This window comes from Haemaphysalis longicornis, unplaced genomic scaffold (genome assembly GCF_048455015.1).
Source record: "Haemaphysalis longicornis isolate Haplotype H1 unplaced genomic scaffold, Haemaphysalis longicornis Haplotype H1 scaffold_8, whole genome shotgun sequence".
Taxonomy (NCBI): Eukaryota; Metazoa; Arthropoda; class Arachnida; order Ixodida; family Ixodidae; genus Haemaphysalis; species Haemaphysalis longicornis.
In genome coordinates this window covers 115265825-115292391 of record NW_027526445.1, presented here as the reverse complement: position 1 = coordinate 115292391, position 26567 = coordinate 115265825, and the positions used below count along the sequence as shown (strand labels likewise).

Sequence of the window (26567 nt, the reverse complement as noted above, 5' to 3'; positions counted from 1 at the left end):
CCTGAGTAGTCTGTGAGCAAACCAAGGACTATACTGTCCACAGATGGTCCAGCACTGATAATCAATTATTCCCACTGTCCTCCTTGCGCTTTTGGCGGCAAATTTGAATTGAGATAATTTGAAGTTGTGCGTCCCAAATGGGGAATATCCAACGTGTGCTGTGTTTTGACCAAGCATGCGGGGTTAGGGCTTCTATCGCATTTATGTTGAACTTTGTCCAAGTGAACTTGTTCACAGTGTACATGTAGTGCAAGTCATGTTCAGCGTACAAATGTCGAGCAATTAGTACCCTGATTTTGTATTACCTTTTTATTACTTCTCCATTCATTTGTATTGCTTCGCGCCGTCTTCGCAGGGAAGAGTGGTTGCCCACCTTGCATTAGCATGATCTAGGTTCTCTGTTGATTGGGCCTGAAATTGTCTCTTACATGTAACTTCGTGTGAAGCAAGGATGTTGTCCAGTAAACACGAAAGTGTTTCCTGTACCATTCCTCTGGTTCATTGGAACACGCAAATGGAAAGGAGCAATTAACGTTTCCTCGTTACATATTTTTTGCTCCAGCTCGAAAGCTCTAGGTTTGGTAGCTCAAGCTAAAGATGCCGTGAAAACAATACAACTTTGCTCAATTTGAAAGAACTAGTTTTTGGCAACTCGCTCACCTCCATTCCAGCCACGAAAGATTTTCCAATTGAAAAAAAAAAAAAAAAAAAGAATGTTAGAAATATTGAAAAACTCAAATTTTGTGCTATACTGACGTTTTATAGGCAGGCACAAGGGATGCGACAGAGGCCAGCACAAAAAATGTAGTTAGTAATGCGTTAATTGTGTGTTAGCTTTCAGCTGATGCAATTAGACTGAGCTAGAAGCCCCGTTGCAATTCCCCGGTCATGTTTCTTGATGGTCGCTTAGGTCGCTGGCTGCCAATTGCGCACACAAGATTGTGGGACATCATAGAGAATTTGCCAAAGTAATCGCTAAAGGAGTCACTAGTAACTTTTAATTTTTGGTATCTCCATTATTTGTTCAAAGTTTGCGATAAAATTGGTATCATTGACAACGGGACAAAGCAGTCTTTCTAATGAACCAAACTTGTATTGTGTCTTCATGGCCCCTTGAAGCCCTGAAGTTCCCCTCCTTCCTCCCCCTCTAATGTGCATCTTCCTTCGATCCATAGGCAGAAGAAGAGGAGGAGGAAAAGGAGGAGGAGGAGGAGGCCATCTCCAAGGCGGCCACCAACACGGCCATCGACATCACGGCCGAGGACCTGGTGCCGCGCCTCACCACCATCAACGTCACCGACATCGTGCTCGTCAGCATGGTGGGTGCACGCACAGGCGACAGCTTCTTCATTTGTTCTCAGTGATCATAAATACCGTATTTGCGCGATTCAAACGCGCACCTTTTTTTGCCTAAAGTACCGTATTTTCCGGTGTATAAGTCGCAGTTTTTTTCTGTAATTTTCGTTGGTGCGTTTTGTCTACCGGTGCGACTTATGTATGGAATTAATTTGGTACACGGCGGCTGCACGTGGTCCGCACTCGAAAAGGTGCCTGTGCGCTGCGTGATGTCAGCACACGTTAAGAGACACAGCTCTATGGTCTAAGTGAATGAATTATCTTTTAGCAAGTCGGAGGAAGAAGGCTTCGATGGTTTTGCCTAAACGCTATCTGTAAGTACATGCCACCTGTGTGTATGAATAAACCATTTTTGAAAAGTTAGTTCTGTCTAGACTTTAGACGGTATATACACATGTCTAGCACTGCTTTTTGGGGGATGCATTCAGAGGCGGCGGCCGCCACAACTATGTACTTTTGCTGAAATTTCTAACGAACTAATCCTATACGCGTTTACCTGATTAACAAGTGTGTTTTGTACACAGTTATACATTGGTGCGACTTATATACGTTCTTTTTTTTGTTTTTTCGGAAAGACTGCCGTTTTGAGGGGGGTGCGCCTTATACAAAAGTGCGACTTATAGACCAGAAAATACGGTAGCCTTCAAAGTGCTGGGCACTTCACAATCGGGCTAGAAACTGAAATCGGCTGCGAATTGGCCAGCCGCGCATTACTAGCAAATGAACCAATGGCCCCTCACGCCTCAAATTATGATGGCCAATGCACTTGGAATAGCAAACGCTCAACGCTGCCTACTCCAGTTTTAATGCCAGCAGGAGCTGGATAAGCAAGTATATGAAGCACAAGGGACCTCTGCATTCGGCGTTGCGTTCATCAAATGAAATGTCTTCTGCCAGGTACCAAATCGGCATCAAATTATTTTTTCGAATTTTCCTACGTGAACTTACCTGCGCATTACAATTGGGAGCGGGTTAGAATCATGGAAATACGGTAATACCCCTGTAACACGGCAAATGTAATGACAATATCTGATGACCTTACGTAGCATCATGTAGTGAAGACGGAAACGGCTTTCCTGTAGAAATGAATGTTGGAGCGAAAGACTCAAAACATGCGCAAATGGCGCAGAAGCAGTCAACAAAGTGTGGTGCGCAGACTAGCGGCAGAGAATCGAATGCTGCGGCGTTTGTGATTCATGCATTTATCAGCTGTGCTCTCGCATCTAGTGACGTTGATTTAGATCGAGAGCATTTTTAAATAATTAAGAACGGCGTGGGATAGTGACGCAGAACACGATAACAAGATGGCCCATGAGGTGTGCAAAAAGAGGAAGAAGTGCAAGCTTCGTTTAAAAGTCAGGATAAGATAACCTGCTGCAACTAGACGCTGGAAACAAAATACAGGTAAACAATAAGGCGTGGCTCATGGCGAGATAAAGGATATTTGGTTTGGCCATGCGGCTCTACACGCCAAAGCGGGTGTCATTTGGTTATGACAGCAGTGACGACTAGCAGTCGCGGAATTGCAAGATAACGTAAATGCTTGTATCGTCTTTTTATACCCTCTCGTACTTTGGAAATTGACAACAAAACAAATTGACTGTTTTTCTAATTAAAATAGAGTGTATCAGTGTTCTCGGGGACTTAAGTTGACATCACAAGCCGAGACAACTGAGCAAGGCATCCTTATTGGAGTAGCAGCAACATGGCGGAGGTTTACAAAGGTGTTGTTTGCCTTTTTGATTTTGTATTGCAACATTGTAGGGAAGAATATCGATTTACTGATAGCTTTTAGGTGAAAAGCTCTTCTGCTTGTTATTAAACTTCCTTGTTTGGTGCAGGCCACTGCTGTCGAGGCTGCCAATTGAGTTCGGAAGTTAATGCGCATGTGCATGACATTCTCTTGCATCACCATACAAATGGCAATGTCAGCTTATGTCATTTGTTGTAAATGCCATCTTAACAGTCTAAATGAACTCTGCTGTGGGAAATTGTATCTTGTTGACAATTAGAAATGCCCCCCTGCTCAGAACACATGCAAAATATATTCTTTGCAATGAGTGGCCACTAGTTGGGCACTGGATTATTGCAGTTGTCAAAGCACCTGCGATTGGTCACGGCAGAAGTGCACCAGCTTTCTTTGGCAGCTGCGATAAGCTTTCCCAGAATGCAGCGGTGACATGCGGTTAAATGATAAAGCACCTCTTACCTCCTTGGCGTTGGTCAAACTCCAACCCAGCAGTTCTATTTCTGCATCATGACAATGTGGTCGCCCTGGAACTTGCTCGGCAAACGCTCTCTAGATAAGAAAGCCTAGCAGCATATTGGTGTAGTCCCCAGTTTTATTATGAAAAGATGTTCCAAGTTTATCTTTTTAAAACCTGTACTTTTTTTTTTTTTTTTTTCCTATATGTAGGGCAGAGGAAAACGCCAACATCCTTATTTAGCTTTGTACTCTTACACACGGAAATGGAGCTTTCTTAACAAAGGGAAGTCGATATGCTGCACTGGCAAAACCTGCTTGCCCACTGTGCAGGTTTACTATAACTCTCTTTGGTCAGTCTCAGACTCAAGCCTGGTGGTTCAGTGGCTGAGGCATTGTGCTGCTGAGCCCAGTGACGCGGGTTCAATTTCGGCCACGGTGGCCGCTTTTTTGGTGGAGGCGAGAAGCGAAAATGCCCCTCTGTATCGAGGCTTTGGCACACGTTAAAGATCCCCAGGTGGTCAGAATTAACCAGGAGCCCTCCACTACGGCGCTCCTCATAGTGTCCAAATTTCATGTGAACCCTGATTGGCTGAAAGCAGATGATGGAGGTGTTATGCAATGCAAACTAGGTGGGGCATCGGTTTCTGCACACACCATTGGTCAAGCGTTACAAGGGAAACTATGTCACCACTGAAAATGAATGCGAAATGGACCTATTTGGAATCGACAAACTTCTGAATTCTGCCCCTGCTGGTGTAATTAGACAAGGCTTGCAGCTCACGTGTCCCCTTTCTAGCCGAGCACTAACCTGGTGTTCCCTCCTTGTGTTTGTCGCAGCTGTCGCTGCCGGAGGCGATGCCCGCGCACTTCCAGGCGTCATACACACCCATTGCGGTGGCTGGCACCGAGACCCAGATCAAGCACCTGGCCCGGCTCATCTCTACCCAGATGACGGCCGCCGGACTGGGCAAGGGCGTCGAGGAGATGATGGCCAAGGCCAAGGTCTCGCTCTCTCCTCTCTCGCCCTCTCTTCTTTGTCTTCCCTCTATCACTCTCAATCTCTCAGTATATCTCTCCCTCCTTCTCCCTCTCCCCCTCCCTCTCTCTCCTCCTCTTCCTCCCCCTCCTCCATCTCCTGCTTATGCTGGTCCTCCTCTTCTGTTTTGTGTTTCTCCTCCCATTTAAACATGGCAAAAAGGGAAAAAACCAGAAAGGAAAGGGAAAGGAAATAGAAAAAGGAAAGGAATGACCCACAAGTCAAGATGTACGAATGTCAAATTTCTTGCCCAGGAATTTAAAAGGAGAGCAGTTAAGAGTTGATTCTATGTTGTCGGTAAAGTTGGTTTTATGGCTTCCTTATTTAACACATTTAGAGGCCCTGTTGGCATAAAGAATCACGTGTTAGACCAGGGGCTGGCGACGTTTTAGGACAGAGGGCTGAGTTGCATGAAGTTGGCAAGGCAGTGTCCGGATGGCAAATTGGAATTTAGGGGGGTGGGTTGGTGGGCTTGCAGGCAAAGAGAAAAGTTCGGTGAATCGACAATAATGTAGAAAACTGGGATAGAAATCATGTTTGTTTTCAGCACACATGTCAAAAGGTTGCAAATAACAAACTTAGGTTGCAAGCGGAAAAAGAAAAACTCCTTCAGTGCAACTTTTGGTGCGGACCATTCTTAGCCGACTCGCAAATATCTGCATCAAGGTTGCTCACCGATGTACTCGTAAAGTTGTGGAGGTGCTTGACCCTATTTGAGGTCAGAGCGGCCATGTCATCGGGGGGTGGCATAGTGCCGGGGGCCGCATCATACTGTCCCAGCCCGCGGGCCGCATGTCGCCATCCTGTGGGTTTGTTAGACTGCAGTTAGTTGTCGCATTGCATTGCAGCCAAGAAGAACTCCTACCTTACACGTACAAGCTTGGGGGTCATTTTATTTCAGTCCGTGGCTCAGTTGGTAGATTTTGGCCTTTTACAAAGCCTACATCTTTTACAAAGCCTGTCATGACATCTCACATGGGCAGGCAACATGCCATGGTTGAACGACATTATCTAACACAAGTCAAGAGCCAATCAGAGTACACTTTGCTGTGCCACCTTCGTACGTTGCTCATCTGTGTGTGCATCTGCGCGTGCAGTGTACAGGGGGTGTGGGGTGAATGATGGGCAGTAGGCAGCACTGACACTTCTCTTGCGTAAATCCGTCGGTCTTTCCGAGAGTCACGTAAAGTGCCTGCCTGCACCATGGCCTCTTTATGAGCCCGGACCCCCCTGTTCACTACCGTCAAGTTTTGGTGCTCGCTTATGGACAGTCGCAAGCGATATTTTTCTCGTGGTTTGTGATTCCAGGAGCAGCAGCTCCAGGAGGAGGAGTCCATGCAGATCGAGGAGGAAGCGCAGCCCAAGCAGACCATCCAGACTCTGCTGGGTACGTGCGTGCTACCTTTTTTCGAGGCCTTTCTCGATAATTTCCTCCCAGAAGGGACTTGAAGAGCACTTGGTGGTGCTGGCAGCAGGCTGTGGGTGTCGCCTGGCAACCTGAACTCTGTGAAACGAGTTGTGGAGGGCACTTAACATGGCTAGAGGTTATGTACGGGTAACACTGATGCAGAGGTGTTGGTGCATCACCAGTGCGATATTTTCTGATCTTTATCTCTCTACACACACATGCACACACACACGCATGCAGTGCGGACCAATAATGATGCAACCAACCGCTTACAGTATGGGTGGGACAGGACATAATGCATGCTTTTGGGGCCATCACTGCCGCTAGCTACTGGTGTAGCCGGCCATCGCAATGACCAGGTTGGGCAAGAAAGATAATTTTCCGATCACTTGGGGCTTTTTTACGCAGCATTTTTCTAAATGGAAAGGACTGAGCATTGCATGTGCCAACCGACTCGATCTGCAGAAAAGACCAGCACCTTCCAGACAGAAGAGAGCTTCCGCAGCACATGTTGAAGTGTTTTCTTTTGTTATATGATTGTCAGGTTTCCCGCGACTAAAGTGCTGCATTTTATTTATTTTTACATCTGTTATTAACAGCAGCTGAAAGGGTCCAGTTGGTTCATCTACAATGATGCCATGCTGTGCATTTATTTTTACCTGGGAGGTATAAGAAAGAAGTCCTTTGCCGCTCTTTATCTCCTGTGCCATCTGGCAGCAGGAGATAAGGGATTGGACAGTGTTTGTAGTTCACTTCAGTGTCTCTGGTGTGTATCATTAATGCTATGTGTCAGGTCCAGGTTCATTAAATTATGGGCAAAAAAATGAAAACAGTTTTCTTTGTGTTCATGTGTCTCTTAGAGTAATAGTACTTGTGTCCTGGCTTGAAACTGAGCCTGGAAATGCTAATGCCAGTTCAGGGTGTTTCTAGAAAATGTTGATTGCACTCCCCAATGAAGCCTTACATCACGTCAAAGATTGTAAGTGTTTAACCACCCCTAAAAAATGGCCGTGCTGGGTTGGCCTAGATATCGCGACCCAAATGACCACTTGAAAAGTGCCTATGTGGCGGTAGTAATATGCATATGGAAATGTAGTTAATAGTGAATAATTACGCCATTTCCCTGAAATTGTGGTTGTTAATTGATTGTTAAATTGGTTGTTCTTTCCTGGTTCTTTAATTGATGGCTTTATTTTTAATTTATGAGGCCATTTTTTAAAGTTCTTTATGTAAACGTAATAATAAAGCTGATAGGAGACCTTTGATTGTGGCAGAAGGTGTTTGAAGGTGCTGCGGTAGTGCGACACAGATCCCTCAGTTAGCTGACCCTTTTTAACCTCTGCCCTCTGACCCCATTGCCTCTTCCGCAGGTGGCACAACAGCCGAAGCCAAAAAGAAGGACGCCAAGAGCACTGTGCTCTTCCCCACGGGCTTTGAGGTGCGTCACTTTTTCCTCTTGGCTGATTTTTGAGTCGAAGTGTGGTTTGAAGTGCAATCACGCTCGCTTGTAATTGGGCAGGCAGCACGATTTTGTATACATTTTTACTTTTGTTGTAAATGTGGTTTTATCACTTCAACAGCTGGAGATACATGCTGAGTGAACTGAATTTTCAAGAATTCAGTTTTGTTGTAAAATTCAAAATACTAAAGATAGGCTGTGTGTTTCCAGCCTGTACACAATTTATGTGCATATAAAAAAAATATCATAAACGTTTTGTGCTTATGAGTACACGTTTTTATCACTTCCTGTGGCACCTCCCGTACTTGGAATTTTGCCGTTCAGCTCATTGTTTATGGTGCTTGCTTTCGGTCTGGTTCAGTGTAGAATTTACTTTTTCAAATAAGTGCCAAAAAAAAAGTGTTGTGCATTTTCTCTGGTGTAAAAAAGTGACGCAGAATTTCGGTCGTAACATTAACTTAATACGAAATATACAAAAAAAAAAGGGGCTGGAAAAAAGTTAAAAGTGATGTAATATGGGGCGGGCGATGGCTGTTGCTTGTTCCATAGAACCTTTTTCGGACCGGTTCGCTGTGCCTGTTAAAGGGGCTGACAATCGACTTTTTGTCGAGTGTATGTTCTCTAGCTCATACGAAAGCCAGCGTTTCACATGGTGGGGTACCCTCAACCAATTTATGAACAAATTGGCGGAAGTAATCTTAATTTGGCACTACACTTTCCGAAATCTGGAAGGTGGCGGTTTGTAGTGTACAAACGTGACACTAACATAACGTGTCCTGGTCACGTGACCTGCAAACCTTGCAGCTGGTGAAACTGCTGAAACGTTTATTCACCTATGGGAAACCATTATTTAACACCAGTATTTGTAAAAGCTCAAATTGTATGTGTATTTTTAAACATTCTTTTGAAAATTCTAAGGACATGCCGCCCACCGCCGCTAGGTTGCTCTCAGTGTGGCTAACTGAGCCTCCACGCCCAGAATTAGCGGCAGCGTTCAGTAAACAGACCCGGTGGAGGAGCTTTGACGATTCTGCCTGCCTGAGTCAGAGGTGTTTCTTTTGCCGAAATACTCGGTTGCAATTTTCAAAAACGCCAATAGCAGATTTAAAAAAAAAAAGAAAAAAAGAAAGGGAAGAAAGGCACACTTGGGAAGAATCAAACTGCCGACCTCTACAACATGAAGCCAGCGTTCTACCTATCGTCTATCCCTACAGATGGCGCCTTCGTGCAAAGTAGGGTATGTCATACTAGGCCATCGATAAGCTTGCTGCTTTTGGTGATTAAAATAAAACACACAAAAAAATAAGAAGGCCTGCAACTCACAATTTTTAAGCTGGGGACAAGTTTCTAAATATCATTTTTCATCTCGCATACAGACAAAAGTACGTTGCTGCACCACTGTGTGTCATGGTTGCCAGCATTATTTTTGGGAGGACACGTGCAGCTGGTAAATCTAAAAATTTTGATTTAAAAAGTTCTAGGGTGCTATTAGCAAAACCGTTTTGCGTTAAAGTGTTTTAACTCTTCCACTCCGGCGCCATAGGAAGCTGGCTTCCGATGATTTCAAATCTCCGCAAAATCTAAGACCCGCGCTCCACAGACAACTATTGCCATCTGGTGTGTTCATAGGCAACTTCTCTTTCAGTTTTGGTTTCGTTTGTTTATGTGTCGCGTGTGGTGGTGGTGTAGCAAGAGAAATTTGAACTGAAGGTAAAGGGGATTTGGAGGAAAATGGCGTCGGGTTCGCGCCGCGCTCCGCACAGTCGGACTGCTGTAGCAAGCACTTCGGCAGCTCCTGCCGTCGATTTTTCTGATTCCAGCAGCAGTGATGGGTCAAGCAACGATGTGGGATATTCAGATATCAGTTCGGACGACGAAGCTTCCGGTTCAGGTGCCTTGCACTTCAACAAGCCCTGGCAGGCAATTTCGTTGTGACTCCGCGCTGTATTTATAAACAAAGCGTGCTTTTTATCTGACGACTGCGGTTTTACTTTTGTGTTTAGGGTCTCGACAACGTACGACCAGGATATTTTGCCAAATGCACCGCGCCGTATCGCGCTATCACCTTCAAGATAACCTGGCGCTCGTGTCAGATTAGCGCTGCAGGGCGATGCGCGACAGTTCTCGAGAGCGCTGGATTTTTTTTTCTTGTTTTTTACCACCGAACTGATAAGGATTTTGTGACAACACAAAAGACTATGCCTGGATGCACATTTTACAGAGACTCACTCACCCTTCAGTGCCTTCGCGGCGTGCCACAGCCGTCAGTTCTGCTAGGTTGACGGGCCCTCAAAAATCCAAAACTTGGTGTACACTGTTGATTTATATATTGAATCATAGCCAAGGAATGCAAGAACAATTTGTATATCTTAAAATTCCTGAAATAATTTTTAGTCTCGGTAAAATTGACGATTTGTGTTTTTCGTATGCTCCTTTTTTTCTGATTACTTGACAAATAAACTGTAAGTAATTGTACCTTTAACAAAACTGCTGCTTTGTGTTTGGAAGAGCAATCTATGAGCTACAATTTCGTGCATAGCAAGGCTAAGTGTGCCCAGTAGCTCAAGAGAAAAAAAACGTTTTGTGGAAGCACTCAAAATCGGCCGTTTTTCCGCCGTAACTAAAGAGTTAATGGATGCCATTGCATTTGGGATAGAGAACATATACTCGACAAAAATCGCTTGTCTGTCCCTTTGATGCTTTCCACATCCACAGCTGCATTAGGTCTCCAGAAGTTGTGTAATTTGTATAGCTTTCATCGTCATTACTGTTCTTTGTCATCATCACAATCATCACCATTGAGAGCCCATTCATGTCCACTGTACGATGAAGACATTTTCTAGAGTTATCGCAAACCACTCTTGTGGGCTTTCCCAAGTTCATTTTTTGCCTCCACATTTTCGTATTGTGCACCTCTGGCTTCGTATTCCCCTTTGTTATTTGGCGTCCCTAAGTTGGAGGGTGCTTTTTAAATGGGATCTACTGACAGTCCGTCATCCACATTGCACGGCCTTTAAATTTGCCTAAAGCTTGCGTCCTGAAATGTGCCCTCTATCCCTCACCAGGGCAAGAGCCGCCGAGTCCGGCAGCTCAACCTGGCCGACCTCACGCGGCCGCTATCGGAAGAGGACACCACACAGATGCTTGTCTCCACAGTCCGCCGGATCCTTACGGCTGGCAGGGAGTCCAGTGAGTCTGTACAGGCTATCTGTCTCTTTCTCTCTCTCTCTCCCCTCAATCCCCCTCTTTCATTATTTTTACAGCAGGCTGTGTATGGCTGGCATCCTACCAAACCAGCGTCTGTCGATAGAGCCATGCAGAATGAGAATTTTTTTTTATCCAGGGTCAGTGTAAAGTGCTCTGTAGCTCTACATATGACCAGGTAGTATATTGGAAAAAGTTGTACTGAAATTGGGTGCACGACGACTATCATTATGCCAGGTTTCGTTTACTTGTCTAGCTTGCAGGGAAGTTGTCAACGTTACAGAATTCCTAGCCACTGTCAATACATGGCCAGCTATGGAGAGAGTATGGTTACAAAAATGTGGTTGATGCCTCTTTCATAGGAATCGGTAAAACACGAAAGTGAACTGTGCCTTCACAGGCGCATTTAAATGTCTATTGTGCATCCATATCAACTTGCACATCGCTATTTATATTGTGTCGGTACGGCACCGCTAGACGCATGAACGTTGAACACTGGATTGCATGTGCTGGAATATTGCATAAATCCGACTGAAACCACAGCCCCTTGAAAACCGTGCGAACAAAATCGAACCACAACCGCAACCATTAGGTGGCGGACGGTGCCTCAATTCACCCATGTCCCATGTACACAAAGTCGCAGGCATCGAGGCACCAAGTGTCGGTGCTCATTAGCGTCATGATGACCTACTTCGCTTCGCTTCTTCTAGACGGCAGCACCATCCGAATGAATAAGGTAGTGGGAAAGATACAAGGCGCGTTCGTAGGCCTCCTTGCGCTTGAATTAATAGCACAGTGGGCATAGCGCTGTGTACCTCCCATTGTGGTGAGAGAGTTCGTGGCTCGAATGCGGGCGGAGCTGCGTCAATGGAACTTTTTCTGGCGATGTCATTTCCGTGACAGATATGATGCTGGTGAGATCTTGGTATACCCGGGCATAAAACACTTTCGTGTTAAAAAAAAAAAAAGCCGTAAGTTTTGTTGTGTATCCGGAAATAAATTGTATGACACTTGGCCGCTAAGGCGACTATCACTACGGCAAGTTTCGTAGCTGTGCAAATCACAGTGAAGTTGCGAACGTTCTGAAATTCCCACCTGCACCAATACAACCTAGCTGGTTTTACATCTTCGCAGTAGCAGAAGGGCTCTAAATTTTTTTTATCTTTGCTTGCTTCCTTTCACCTCACCCTCACATGTGGTGGTTTTCTTGGTCTTTTTTTTTTTCCTCCAGAGTCACTCAGTTCCAGCATATCACCGGTGAGCCCCTCCTTTTGTCTTCTCTTTAATTGCATTGCTGTCTAGTGACCTAGCCCCTCTATGCGGTCCTTGCTTGGTTAATGTTGCCCTTTGCCGTGCTCCCAATGGACTTGCTTTGCAATGTGACATCACTGAGATAGATGGCATAGCCGGAAGTAACGGTGCCATTGAAATGGTGGTGGGAGCAAAATTTTAATTTATGTAGTATAATTGCAGTCCAGAGACCCTGAAAGGGGGTCCTGTAATATACAAACGAGTTAGTACGGTGGAATCTCGGTGATACGGATCCCAAGGGGCGGCAGAAATATCCGAATCACCCGAAAACGAGAAAAAACAAAAAGTTCTCTGCACGTGGGAACACGCCGCACATGCGACAGACGGCGGCAACATGGCGTTGGCTCCTGCCGTGAAGGGATGCAGGTAGCTCCAGCGACTGCTTCTAGCCTCTTGTTAGAACGCTGCTCAAGGCAAAAGTAAACTGCTCATGCGAGGAAGGAGCAGATAGTGTGGACGGACACTGCACTGTGAAATGTCATCCGCGCCAAATATCCGCCGCAAAATATTCGTCAAATATCCGGAAGCTACAAGAGGAGGGAGAGAGCGGTCGTCTGCTTGCATCTCGCGCGTTCGTATCACCCGCACTGGAGTGATAAATGTGCACGAAGTGTCCAAATTTCCTGGCATAATTGATACAGTGGATTTTGGCTGGGGAGTTTTGAAAATTCGTATCACAACGAAATGCGCATCAACCAAGTTCGTATAAACCGAGATTTCACTGTACATCCAAAACACCGCATCCTGAAATGACATGGATCCAGGACACATTTAGAAAGCAGTGGACAAGTGTGCCAAAATCGGGGAAAAAAAAGAAAATGCAGCGCACAAGAACGGAGCAAAGGTAGTGGTATACAAAGGTATTTCATTCCAATTGTAGGTACTACGACAAAGGCATCAGCTAGCAGCTACTGTAAAAACAAGGTAGAACCTCGTTGATACGTTTAAAAAAAAAATGTGAGGGAAAACGTACAATCCGGGAAAACGTACTATCTGGTAAGAGACGCACCTTGGGGAATATTTAGTGTTCACGATTGAGAGCGTAGTAAGCAGGAAATCGTATGAACCGAGAATGTATCAACGGGCTTGCAGGCAGCCCAAGTGTGACGAGGCTCTGTTATTCTTGGTGTACCACTTTTTTATCTGCCTGCTAGCTTTGGTCTCCGGTTACCGGTTTCTGCGAGTTGTGGTGGCAGTTGAAATGCATTTTTTTAATTTTGTTTTCTCCTTTCTAGGTGCAAGTCAAGATTCTCGCTGGGCTGGCAACACAGTTTGGTGGAGAAATCAGTTCGAGTGAGTGCTTTTTTTTTTTTTTTTTTTGTCTCTTTTTGCATCTGAAGGGTTGTGAAAACTCTGGCATTTTGCGATGCAGTATCCATTCAACCCCGATGAAAGAGTTGTCGTTTGAAGACGCGACCATCACAAAAGCACTGGCGTCCTTACCTGGTGGTTGGAGTCATGCTGCGTGGCTGAGTGTAGCTAACATTGAAATGTAACGTCTAAGCCTGTATTCACCAATTCAGCATAACTTGCGCCATAAGGGAGCCCTTTGTAGGTGTTGGAAGAGGACTTGGCTAAGGAAAGGCCACCGTGCGTTCCAGAAACCTTTGTTACAGTGCCTTTATGAAAGTGTTCAGATCAGCCAGGCCTATCTGGGGCTGGTCCCCGTAGAAAACTTTAGGCTTAACACCGCAGCAGATATGTGATTGCCACTTTCACTATCAGCGCTGATGACGATGCCTAGTACAATTTTTCCCCAGACTATCATCCAGCTTCTCACGTCTAAACTTGTTTTCGCCGTGAGTTTCATTGTGGTGAGGGGTGACCAACTCATCATGCACAAACAAGTTGCAGAACAAACTCACCTGACGTTCTGTGCTGATAATAAGGTGAATAGTTTGTTTTCTGAAAGGAAGCAAGGAGCTGAACAGATAAGCATCGCAGAGCTTATGCTTGAGGGACATTTGTAAATAGCGGATTAAGCCTGCAAGTTTCCTCTTCTGCAACGCAGCACTGCTCTGCATGTTCCTTCGTTGCTTGTCTACAGATGAGGTAGACTCCGCGTTTTTTTGCTTTTATTATTGCTGTTATCGTATTTCTGTTTTCCTCAGTTTTGGCGGCGAATCCGTGAGCGAGGAAGTGAGTAGGACTTGGCAGACCTGTCGTTTGGTAAGACGTCTGTGGGTTGTTTTATTGAAAGATAGGAAAGAACCCAGCCTATCGGGTTGAAGGCACCACAATCCAGACTTTGTCTGTAACCCCCGTAAGGACCAGGGTTCTTACAGCGACCTAGCTCGCACTTGAGACGGCCGCAGGGCCAGCTCCACTGAGCTCCGCCACGAACCGCCAACGGGTGTAGCGGCAGCGAACACCAAGGAACGCACAAGACACAACAAAATGGCCAAACCCGCGTTAATTGGGTCCTCCGCTAACGTAGTTGGGCTCTTCGCTGGTCCTGACCCTGCCGACTGGCTAAGATGAGGAGAAAGGTGCGAGGGGGGCAGACAAAGGAAGGCAAAGCTTGAGCTCTGGTACTCGTGTCTGGGGTATCTAACCTCTTAAACCAAGAGCCGCCTTGTCCCACACACCCGGACTGGCCTCCCGGCTCCCCGTAAAACCAGTCACGTGAGGGGGGGTCCGCCGCGCCACCACCGCGACACGTCTGCACCACGGAAAGAGGCGCGGCCGCTGAAGAGAGAGAGGGAACCTTCCCCTCTCACCTCGGCGGCGGGCTGTGAGGAATGGGGAATGCGCCGGGACTCCAAGTTTCTCCCACACCCCTTAGAGGGGCCGTGAAGACAGCACACAAGTTTGGTTCATTAGAAAGACTGCTTTGTAGCGATGAAAATGACGCCAGTCTTACCGCAAACTTCGAAGAAATAACCGAGATAATAAAGAAAACATGAAACGATGGAAACCCCCTCCTCCCCGCAGTCACTTTGCGGTGATTTCTCTATGTTGCACACAGAATCTTCTACGCGCGATTGGCAGTTGCCAACCAAAGCCACCGCCAAGAAACATGTCTCAGTGATTGCAGCGGGGTCTCTAGTTTCCCTCGATGGCATCACTTGAATTCTGACATGCAGTCAACACACTGACAAAAATGTTTTTTGCCAAGCCATATTTCGCCACTCCTGCCATATTACATTGCTGTAGCGAGGAATGTGAAAGTTTTTCTTTTTTTTTATTTCTTTTTTGCTGAAAATAAAAACAACTTTCATGGCTCGAATGGTGCTGAGTGTGTTACCGAAGGCTGGTAAACTGAACAAAGTTGTATTTCATTTTCGTGGCCCCTTAAATAAAATTCTGTAGGGCATGGAAAGCGCTTCTGAAAAACAGATGACAACCTGCCACGCGAATGTTGCGCATTGATCAGCAACTTCGGTTTGTGTATCAGTTTGCTGTTGTACTACACATAGCTGGCCTCATGGTAGCTCAATTGGTGGAGCGACTGCCCTAGTTGGGCAGTGGTTTCGTGTTTGAACCCTGGACCAGGAGGAAGTTTTCTTCAGCTGTGGAGTTTCTGAGAAAGCTGTATCGCCATCCTATGTAGCCGTTTGGCTGCATTTCAGGTTGCATTTCAACTTTTCCTTTGCAGTGTTGTCTCCCCGCATCTTCCTCATCCTTTTCCTTCATCCCGCTCTCGCTGCTCCTTTGCAGTGCTGAAGGACTACATCCTGGAGGACCTGCGTGCACACGCGGACGTGGCCCTGGCCTGGCTGTACGAGGAGTATGCCCAGCTGCAGGGCTTCTTGCAGGGCGGGGGCGGCCAGGGCGACAAGAGCACCTCGAGCGACTCCTACGTGCTCTGCCTCAATGGACTGCTCATGGACATCCTGCACAAGTGCGAGCCCCGGGACCGGGACGCGTGAGTTTCTCACTTACCTCCTTTCTCGCCTACTCGTGCTCTCTCTATTGCTCGCTTGCTTGCTCATCACAGGGTAGAGAAGAGTCTCCAATGTTGTATACAAGGTTGTCTGGAAATGACGCAGTTTGTCCCGGTGAAATTCTTTCGTCTCAAGGACGACTCACGTGTTAACAATCTTGTGGGCCTTACCTCTTCATGGTGCACGGACTCAAGAACCGCACCAATACGAATGCTTTACAAATGCATAAGCTTGCAATGGCCTAGTTTGCTTATTTTGGAGATATATCACTTCTGTACTGAAATAAAAAACAAAAACTCGCATGGGAGACCGCTAGCGCCATCTGATGAAGACTAGATAAACTAAATGCATTACTTGTTTATTGTTTGTTTCAGTAAAGAAGAGATATATTCTTAAAAGAAGCAAACCAGGTCGTTAGGTACATCTCCATGTATTTCTAAAACCTTCCGTATCGGTACACGGTGCTTTTGAAGCCCATGGGTCATGAATTAGTAAGTTTCATGGGAATGTGATCAGGTGAGTCCCTTTAAGTCGTTAGGACAAAGTCTAATGTAACCCAAGCTAACTTAATGTAACATCACAAGCAGAAAGCAGTCAGTTAAAACTTCACAAAGTAACATAAGCCATAAAATGTATGAAACTGCAAAAAAGAAAAAAAGCTACCAAGGGTTGGTTTCGAACCAGTGCCCTTTGTATCATGGAGATTTGTCTAAGGAAACCTCTACACCACAAGGGGAGATGCCGTAGTCCCTGCCATGCTAGCCTTAAAAATTTAACTGCCGTCCGATGGCACTGTAGAGACTGCCTAAAATTAAAATAGAGCAAGTATAATGAAGATGCACAGGAGGAAGTAGTCCTGTCTAGGTAGTTCTTTTATCTGTCGTCATCTTACTGCACTCTATTTTTTCTTTAAGCTTTGGATGAGCTGACCCAGCAAAGCACTCTAATGACATTGTGTGCAATTATTGAGTGTAGGGAAGCATTAAGTGGTCCACCCAGTGAGGTGCGGTTCGAAAATGCGGATGTGCGCAGCAAGGCGATTTCATTGCGCCGTCTTCATTGCCTGGAGGTCTAGAGGGCTGGACTTCTGGGAAGAGAAAAGGAAGGGAGGGGAGGGGGTTGGAGGGGAAACACATGCCTGCAGGGACCTTATGTTAATCTGTGCTGAGGGAGGTCTTGCTTTGAAGGGAATGAATGAAGCATGTAAATGCTGTTTTGGGATGTGGACTCTATGGCCAGGTTAGGTAAATGCTAGGCGCTGCGTCACTACTGGTTGACTTATTAAAACAGGCGTGTAATGGTTGACCGTTTAAATTATTTTAAAGTTCCTCATCGGAATTAACGAGCCCAGTGGGTGGTTTGAGACAGCTCTGTCAATAAAGTTGGGAATTCTACGTCACAGCGTGTGCCTAGCCCTCGTTCAATGATCTAGTCCGTTCAATAATCTCATTGGTGGTGCTGAAGACTGTGCCCTCTGTGGGAATGCAGGTTGTTCAACCGCTTCTTCCTGGAGATCCCATCCATCACCTCAGATGCCCTCATCATCCTCAAACAGTACTGCCAGAATGAGGTAGGCACGCAGGTTTATTTGGAACACATACTGGGTGGAACTGTAACGATTTTTTAAATCCATATGAGCATTCCGTAAGGTTTAAGTCTGCACTGTGTACCCTGTGAGTTACCATGAGGGAAAAATAGTGCTCGCACATTAACGGAGAACGGAACTGACAGCTTGGCTTACTTTGTGGCTTTGACTGTGTTTCACGCATTGTAGCATCCTGGTGATGATGCAGTCTGTAACTTGAAATATGTTTCAGGAACAAAGGAACAATGGTGAGAATGAATAAACTGCACCCTTATGGATGCATATTCTAGCATGTTTTCATACCGTTTGAGGCTGCAGTTATCTTTTTCTCAGGATGAATGTGTGGAAACAAAGGAAGAAAGCTATTGTGTTGCGAGCGTTATCATTTACAGATGTGCCAATGCGGCCACAAATTGGTGACGTGCGGTTTACCATACATTACACCAACTAAGTTGGTTATTTAATGCATCGTGGGAATGCACTTCAGCCTGGACAGACTGAACTCCAGTATGCTTCAAATTATCAGAGGAATTAGGCAGTCAGAACTTTTCCAAGAAATTTGTTGCACAGATTGTCTGTTTCACATATCGAGCTATTGATACTAAACAATTTTTAATCCCATTTGTATTCGATGTATTTTATTTCACATGTAGGTATAGATTGTGACAAGTGAGCAAAACATTTGAGTGCAAATTGTCAGTCTTGAAGACAGCAGCATGCTTTGCAGCGTCATGCAGAGCACTGCAGGTGAGGGCCAACCATTTTAGAAAAACACACGAATCAGGGATGATGGTATCTTACCACTGTGACCTGGTCAGTGCTGTGGATCGAGTCCTTTCCCTCTCGTGGCATTCCTTGTCCCTTAAAAAACAGGAAAAAAAAAAAACTGAGCATATTGCGTGGGGATACCCCTACCATTCAACTCCCCTTCCTTCCCCATCAGCATTCGGAGTGGCAACTGACTAGCTCGTGGCCTGAAGTTTGAAGAAAAAGAGTATGGTTTATTCTAAAAGATACATGACAAAACTCTGAATCATGCAGAATATGTTTTACTAAAAGAGATACGTGACAAAACTCTGAATCGCGCATCTGGGTCTTTAGCCGACAAGGCTAGTGCGGACCCATTACAAAATGGTATTTGTACACAATCTCGTCGGGATAGCTTAGATAACAAACAATAGATTTGTTAGAATCTATTATGATCGTTACCTTTTCAGGAAAATATATTACACGTATGACAGAATACTCGACCACACTGGATTAAGCAGACTGAGTGACAGAAGAACACTCCTCGATATGTGCTTTCTTCACAAGCTCATTCATGGAGCTGTTGACTCTGCCGATTTGCTAACTTCCATCAATTTTCATGTCCCCACACGATGCCGTTCCTCGCCGCTATTTTATCCTGACATCAATCATAAAAGTCCTGTCCAGAGAATGCAACTCCTTTACAACTCACTTGAAGTGCCTGATCTGAGTATCTTTGATCGTTACAGCACTTTTGTGCAAGCTGTTAAAAATTCATCTAAAGCCTGAGTGTGTACTTATGTGTTGTAAAATCAGGCGAGTCAGCCATGTAATGCTTGTTCCATTGAGGTTATTTTCATTTCTCATGCTCTTTTTTCGCTATGGTACACATCTTCTGAGTGTGTTCTGAGTGTCTTCTTTTGCGTTGTAGAATCGTGTGAGTCAGCCATAATGTTTGATCCATTGATGTTATTTTTACTATACTCTTTTTCCCCATTGTACACATCTCCCTTTTCTATCCTTTCCTTTGTTTCTTCTGTGCACCACGCTGAAGGCGTCATGCTGTTTGTGGGCACTTATCTAAATAAATAAATAAATAAATAACAAACAAGTAAGTTCAAGATTACCTGACTGCACGGGCCCAAGCAGTGGCAACAGCTCGTGGCTTACCAAACTGAGAAAAAGCCACCCACCTTTCTGTTTTTTTTTCTTCCCGTTGTTTTTTACTCCGTTACATTACATGTTTACCCACTCACTCACTCAGGCGACAGTGGGCAATGGCCTGTCGATCCTGCGGTCGCTGGTGGACTACCGTCCCCCGGGGCAGCTGGAGTACCTGCAGAAGCTTCTCGAGCTTACCGTCGCCCAGAACCAGGAGGTGCGGCTGCAGTCGGCTCGCCACGCCAAGCAGCTGCATGAGAGGGGCAACTTCCGCCCTATAATCGAGGTAAGGGGACGAGGTGTGCCCCAGGGACCCATCCTGTGTCCGCTGCTTTTCATCCTCTTAGTGACGGCCTCCCTTTTTCTAACTCATTGTGGCGAACAGTGCACTAGCATTGCTGATCTTTCTTAAAAGCGTGGCTGAATTTCCTGCCATTTTTGCCTCTGCACGCTGAGGACAAAAAGCATGCGCAGCGAGCTTCCGAATGTGATTACCTTTTCCCATGTGAACTGACACAACACTGACTCTGATGCACTTTTTGTTGTGAGCCATTGCTCTGGCTAGAAAACTAGGCAATTCAGTTTCGCAAAAGGGCGTTATTAGCATCTCCTCTGTGTCCTTACACAATTTGACTCTATTAAATCTCAGTTCTTGTGCTATGTTACAGGGACAAATTGCTTTTACAATAACAGGCGAGCCTGCTATTTTGGCTGTACCAAAATATGCCTCTCGTTAATTCCTTGCTTTTCAGTAGAAGTGCTGCTTGAAGGGGTTTCTAAGGTTTTTTAAACTTTGCTTGAGCCCGGTTATTTTTAGGACATATCAGCTTTCAGTCTTTGTTCAGTACTGGCAAACAATAAGGCCCCAAAATGGCTTGGTAGAAAGCTTGAAGTTTTGCCAAGCAAGGACCATACCTAGAAAGGGGTTTCACTGTCACGGTTTGACCTTGGTGAGCTTGTTCTCTTCTTTGAAGTGAAAGGTCTGGAACTTGGGGGAAGGGGGGAGGTGGAGGCAGCACTGCCTCCTCCCCCTCTCCAGCACCTTCAGTACTAGCACCACTAAGTCCTGTAACTAGCAATGCCAAATATAGCACCGTCAGGTTGACGCTGTGAAGAGATTTTATCCCTTCTTTTCTTTCAAAATCCTGCTGAATCTGCGTAGATGTAAGTATGGACTCAACGTTAGCAAGAATTTCAGACGAGCAGGAAGAAGTCCCTTTGAGAAATTAACTCTTTGCGTACCGGGGGAAAATTGCCGTTTTTTGTGGGTTCCGGTAATGTTTTTTTTTATGAAAAACCTGTTGAGTGAAAAAATGTATAAAGCACACGAAAATGAACCTAAATAGGTTCTCTTTTTAATGATATAACTTTTATGAAATTGTAAAGAGAGAAAAAGCAAATAAAAATTGTCAAATTAGACATTTTGGGCAATTTTAGCACAAAATTGCGAAAACGCTCTTTATAACTTCAAAGAAAAATTTTTAGAAAAAATTCTGAAATATACAAATGTTTTCTGCATTTCTTAACAATGTTCTCTAAAAACATCAAAGCCCTAACTTGAGCGGTTTCTGAGCTGCAAAAATTTGTTTACAGGGCTTCAAAACCATGAAGAAAAAAAGCTTTTTTCGATTGTTGTAGGTAAAGATTTTTATTGCAAAAACTCCGTTGTCGAGGCAGCAGCGAGTCTTGGCCAAAGGATGTGGAAACACTGCAGATAAGATAGAACCATGAGTGACACTGATAAACCTCGCAAACCGTCAGCAGAGCACTCAAAGAAAACCGGCTGCACATAGAGAAACAAGCCGCTCGCTTACCTGTTGGCGGCCGCTGATGTTCTGGGCTGGTTGTCGTCATCGTCACTGTCAGAACTCAAGTCTGACAGATCAAAATCATCGGAAGAGTCCCTGCTGCTAGTGAAGTCCCGAAAATCCACCGAAGATTGAGTAGAATCTTGCGATTTGCGGTGTTTGGGAGCACGCGTCGATCTCACGGGGGCGCAGCCATCTTCCGCGGCAACTACACCGCGTATGCGCTTCTCCCGGCGGGCTTTAAACACCGCCACCTGGCTCAAAAAATACAAACTACACAGCAAATGAAAGCTTATTTCTTGTGCTACACGGCAGATGGTGCCAAACGTTTCAAAGCGCCCGGCGCGACTTTCAAACCAGCGTTTGAACATTCCGATCGATTTCGATCGCTCATGATCGAAATCGCGCGTGCGGTACGCAAAGAGTTAAGCCCTGTTTGTACTTGGAGGTATCCCCCCTGCCCCTGTCACCCCTATCCCTCCCCCTCCTCCAATTTCATCGCTTGGAAAAAGGAAGTTTAGCTCTACCTTTGACTGGCTTCTAACTTGCATAGAACATGGTGCTCTCTTAATCCACCACTTAACGAGTTTTTTTTGTTGCCCCGCTTTCGCAGGACTTTGCCCTGATGTACCTGAGGTACCTGCTGGAGCCGTCACCTCCACAACACCTGTTCCACAACTGTCCAGGTACGTTGCGGCTCCTGAGAAAGCTGCATCCTCAGAGTAGCCTGGGCCATGGGTCCCTTACGGTACCATCCCTTAGTTTGGCTGCCTTGCAATTTTCATTGCTGTTTAACTTGTGTACCTGAAATTTTCACACGCAATGTGTTTTGGCGAGCTGAGAATAAGTGTGCTATGGTTTGATTAATCATGGAGCATAAATTTGAAGTTGTGCAGAATGTTTTGCCGCACCATCCTGCCCATATTTCTAATTATGTCTGGGTGAAATACTGGCTTGCTTAAGGGGGGACACTCCTCTTAAAACTATTTCTTTTCATTTTTAAGTAAACTCTGTGAAACTTGTCAGTCTTGCTGCTTTCCCCTCACTGATTTCAAATATGGCATTATTTTTTTAGTTGGTTAATTAGGTCCTGAGATAATTAGAGGTAATTAACCATTTTTGGAGGAACAATAGACAAAACTGTGTTGGTCAAAAAACTGTAATCTTTACATTTTCCAACACTATGAACCCTGGTGAGTGCAATAAGACAATCAATTTTTTTATTCATCGCTTGGAACTGATTTTACCGCTCATTAAACTTCAGTGTGTGAAGTGGGCACTCAAAATGGCTCCTTGCCAGTGTTGCCACCAAGGTTTAATGAGCTGTAAAATTAGTTCCAAGCGATGCATAAAAAAACTAATTGTCTTATTGCACTCACCAGTGTTCATAGTATTAGAAAATGTAAAGACTACTGTTTTCTTGCCAACACAGTTTTGTCTATTGTTCCTCCAAAAATGGTTAATTACCTCTAATTATCTCGGGACCTAATTGACCAACAAAAAAAATAATGCCATATTTGAAATCAGTGGAGGAAAAGCAGCAAGACTGACAAGTTTCACAGAGTTTACTTAAAAATTAAAAAAGTTTTTTTAAGAGCAGTGTCCCCCCTTAATTAATATGGGGAGACGCTGCTCTTAAAATGAATTTTTTTTATTAATTGGTCGGTGATAATGAGAATCACTGCGCATATGTGTTTTGTCTTTCTCATTTCAAATATGTAATTACTTTTCAAGTGGCATAAGTATTTTTTGATTTATAAAAAAATACTGGAGCCTAATTAAGTAATTTTTTACGAACCTTTAAGGAACTTTTCATTCAAATTTTTTAAAAATAAATAGTATAGGTGTGTAGCTTAAGACCTGCCATACATACTAATGCTATTTATATTTCTGTAAAGCTGGTTGATTGGATAAAATAATCTAATGCCAAGTACAGTTTTCAGAAAACCTAATTAGCTCATATTATTGCTCATAACATATTTTTTGGGCCCAATGAGCCAATTAAGGGGGCAGACGGGTCTTTGAGGCCGAAAAATGGCCAAAAAGTCGATTTTTTAAAAATGGCATTTTCGGCATCCGCGGCTATTTTTCTATCAGTTTGCAAATTTTCTCACCAAAAGGTGCTGTATTTTACTGTAAATATCATTTTAAAGTGCACCCCACCGCCCAGTTCGCTCATAATTCGATGGTAAAACGGCACTTTTCTTGCCAAGCGTAGCTAGCGTTCTCGGCTAACGAAAGCGTCCATCTTGGTCTCATTTGAAAGACCGCTTCTTCGTCTTTGATTTCCCGCCACGGCTGCCTCATTTTTCTCTCTGGTCGCGGAGAAAAAAGCGTACAAAAAAAGGTCAAATGCGCGCCGTTATTGGCTGCTGAGCTCACGTGACCAAAATAGTGCCATCTGATTGGCGGATGCGGATCAGCAGCGTCTGCTGCGCGCAAAGTGCAGGGCAAGCGGGTAGCCATCTTCGATAACGGCGAGCGTGTAACTATGCCGAACCGGGGCCGCAACTTCAATACGCGACATAAATTCGGCAGAAAAAGGAAGAAATCTATGGGAAGTAACTTCAACCGCAACGCTGCACCCCCAGAGAAAAGTGACGAAGAACGGGGCACCGCGTCGCCCACCGAAGCTGCCGATGTTGACCTAGGCCTAACCCGCCTACCGGCCTTGGAAGTTCCGACTCGCAGCAGCCGCGTCCGCCGAGATACGACGATGCTGCAGCCAGCAGATCTTCAGGCAAGACAAGATAACGCCGAAGCAAAACTACAGAAGCTTGCGTCAACCCCAGCAACGAAAAGGAAATTTGGTCGTCTGGATAAGAGCGACGAAGAGGCCCAGCCTGTCGACAAGACGGCCTTCGTCATTGTGAACCTCGAGTCGGTGAATGAGCTTTTTAGCGCTGTGAAGTGCAGAATATGTGGCGGAGACGTTCGCGTTGAGAAATGTGACCGCGAGTATGGCCTTGCGGTAAAACTAATGGTGGTGTGTGCGAACTGTGGAGATGTCACGGCAGCATGGAGCTCGCCGCGCGTCGACGGAACCCAGAAAATGAACCCTTTCGCTGTAAACATCCTCGCTGCTCGCGCGATGCAAACTACCGGAAATCGCCAAGCTGCTCTAAATGACATCTTCTCAACCATGAACATTTCTCACCGCGGTCTTCATAAGAAAACTTGGCAAGGGTACGTGAAGCAAAAGCTAACCCCAGCGGCAGCTCGCGCTGCCGAGAAAGTGACGAGTGAAAGCGCACGGTCGGTTCGCGAACTTTACCGTGAACTGGATGTCGCTAACCCCGGGAACATTGCCGTGTCGTATGATGGGTCGTGGATGACTCGTGGACACTCATCCCACATAGGTGTGGGTGTGGTTATTGAACTTTTCACTGGGCTTGTCATCGATTATGTTGTGCTGAGCAACTTTTGCGCGGGGTGTGAGCGAGGGCCGAAGGAAGGTGATCCGGCCTATGAAGCTTGGCGTGCTACCCACATCTGCCAGAAAAACACGGAAAAAAAATCTGGAGAGATGGAAGTGGAAGCAGCCCTTATCCTTTTCGAACGGTCGCTTCAAAAGTATGGGCTAAGATACACAACCATTCTCTGTGATGGCGATTGTCGAACTTTCCTCGCCTTGCAAGATAAAAAGGTGTACGGGTTCATTCAAATTGAAAAAGAAGATTGTGTGAATCATGTACAGAAGCGCATGTTCACCAATTTAAAAACTGCGCTTGCAAAGCACAAGGGTAGTGGCTCAGAAAATCTTGGAGGAAAGGGAAGGCTGACGGGTGACCTTGTCACCAAGCTAAGCTCTTACTACGGCTGGGCCCTCAAGTCAAGTCTCACAAAGGTGATGTTGAGGCAATGGAAAAGGCAGTCATGGCGACCTACCACCACATTACGTCAAATGATTCACTGCACAATCACAGCCTGTGCCCGACTGGCCCCGACTCTTGGTGCCGCCAAAATGCAGCACTTGCCAAGGGAGAACCCATGCCAAAGCACCGGTATAATTTGCCACCACACGTGTGCAAAGCCCTGCTTCCAATTAATCAGCGCTTGTCGAATAAGAAGCTGCTTGAAAGGTGTTCACGGGGTAAAACCCAGAATAGCAACGAAAGCCTTCATTCGCTTATCTGGGCACTGGCACCCAAGGAGCGCCATGCGTCGCTCTTCACTGTTCAAGCCGCTGTTGCAGAGGCAGTGATGAGGTTTAATGCTGGCAACGTGAAAACCTCATCAGGAATCCTGAAAGCCCTCAGCTTAAACCCTAGCGTGAAGAGCACCAAACGAATGACCGAGAAGGACCATCAACGAGCACAAGACTCGGCTCGCAAGCACACCTCAGCTGAAAGAGTCCAACAGGCCCTAAAAAAGCGTCATTCAAGAGCTAATAAGCAGTCAGACTACATTCCTGGTGGTTACTAGCAATCTCGCACTGTAAATCTGTACATACGCTGTAGTATCTGTCATTAAAATGTGTGCCATTTGTTTTTTGCACTTTTCTCAAAACTCAAATTTTAGGACTTCGTTCAGTTTTGTCCCCAAATATCTCGGCACCCAGAGCAGGTAGGGCTGTAATTTTTTTTTCTAATGATACCTACACGTGTGGAGCATACAATATAGGAAACAAATTTTGAAGTGGAGGTTTTGGAAAATTATCATCGTGTTCAATTGACACCACTTGTGAGCCATTTCTCGCAGAGTACAGGAGGAGTGAAGTTCAGTGTGTTGTAAAGAGACGAAAAATAGCTAAATCAAAAAAGTAATTCCTATATTGTATTCTTTAGTCATTTCTCTGTCTATCCATGTGGTTAGTGCTATTCTGTGTGCCATGATTATTTTTTAATTGTGTCCCAAACTAATGGCAATTAATAACTAATTATGCCAAAATATCATCAACTTACAAGAAATCTAATTGCAGATTTGAAATCAGCACAAAAAACTCCATATTGCTGTGCAGTTTCATTAAAATTGGTCAGTAAATAAAAAAAATAGCTCTAAGACCAGTCTGCCCCCTTAACAGCATGCAGCTAATTTTATCCCCAATTCAACGGTATAACGTTTGTAAACAATTTTTGAAAAAAAAAAAAAACTACCTGAAAACGTCTGTAAGGCTAGTCACATATGCAAAAAAAAAAAAACAGAAGCTGAGATAATCGCTGTTGAAGTTTTACTACAAGTGCCAGTTTTATCTATTGAGCATATGAAAAAAGAAACAATTTAGAATGTAGCTCGCTTTTCACTCAACACGAGCATACCAAGTTTGCTGAAATCAGTTGATGTGAAAATTATGAAATCCTCGGTCTACAGATGGCAGTTGGCAGAAAAACTGAACAAAAGCAAAGCCAGAACGTTGCCTCAATTTTTATGCTGTTGGCAGCGCGCCATCACTCTGGCAA

The 26567-nt window shown here is 45.1% G+C and overlaps 1 protein-coding gene and 1 pseudogene across 5 annotated transcripts in view; both read left to right on the top strand.

Annotated features, from left to right (window-relative positions):
• Sym (symplekin scaffold protein) overlaps positions 1 to 26567 on the top strand; it is a 97836-nt gene that overhangs the window by 23075 nt on the left and 48194 nt on the right. For all 5 annotated transcript variants that reach the window (XM_077681010.1, XM_077681008.1, XM_077681007.1 and 2 more), the window contains exons 12-22: positions 1176 to 1319; positions 4400 to 4564; positions 5907 to 5985; positions 7377 to 7444; positions 10531 to 10654; positions 11901 to 11926; positions 13216 to 13273; positions 15641 to 15848; positions 17356 to 17437; positions 19464 to 19646; positions 21782 to 21854. In XM_077681010.1, the coding sequence (XP_077537136.1) occupies positions 1176 to 1319; positions 4400 to 4564; positions 5907 to 5985; positions 7377 to 7444; positions 10531 to 10654; positions 11901 to 11926; positions 13216 to 13273; positions 15641 to 15848; positions 17356 to 17437; positions 19464 to 19646; positions 21782 to 21854 (1210 nt within the window). The remainder of the gene's footprint in view (positions 1 to 1175; positions 1320 to 4399; positions 4565 to 5906; positions 5986 to 7376; positions 7445 to 10530; positions 10655 to 11900; positions 11927 to 13215; positions 13274 to 15640; positions 15849 to 17355; positions 17438 to 19463; positions 19647 to 21781; positions 21855 to 26567) is intronic.
• LOC144149686 (uncharacterized) lies at positions 23660 to 25677 on the top strand (annotated as a pseudogene).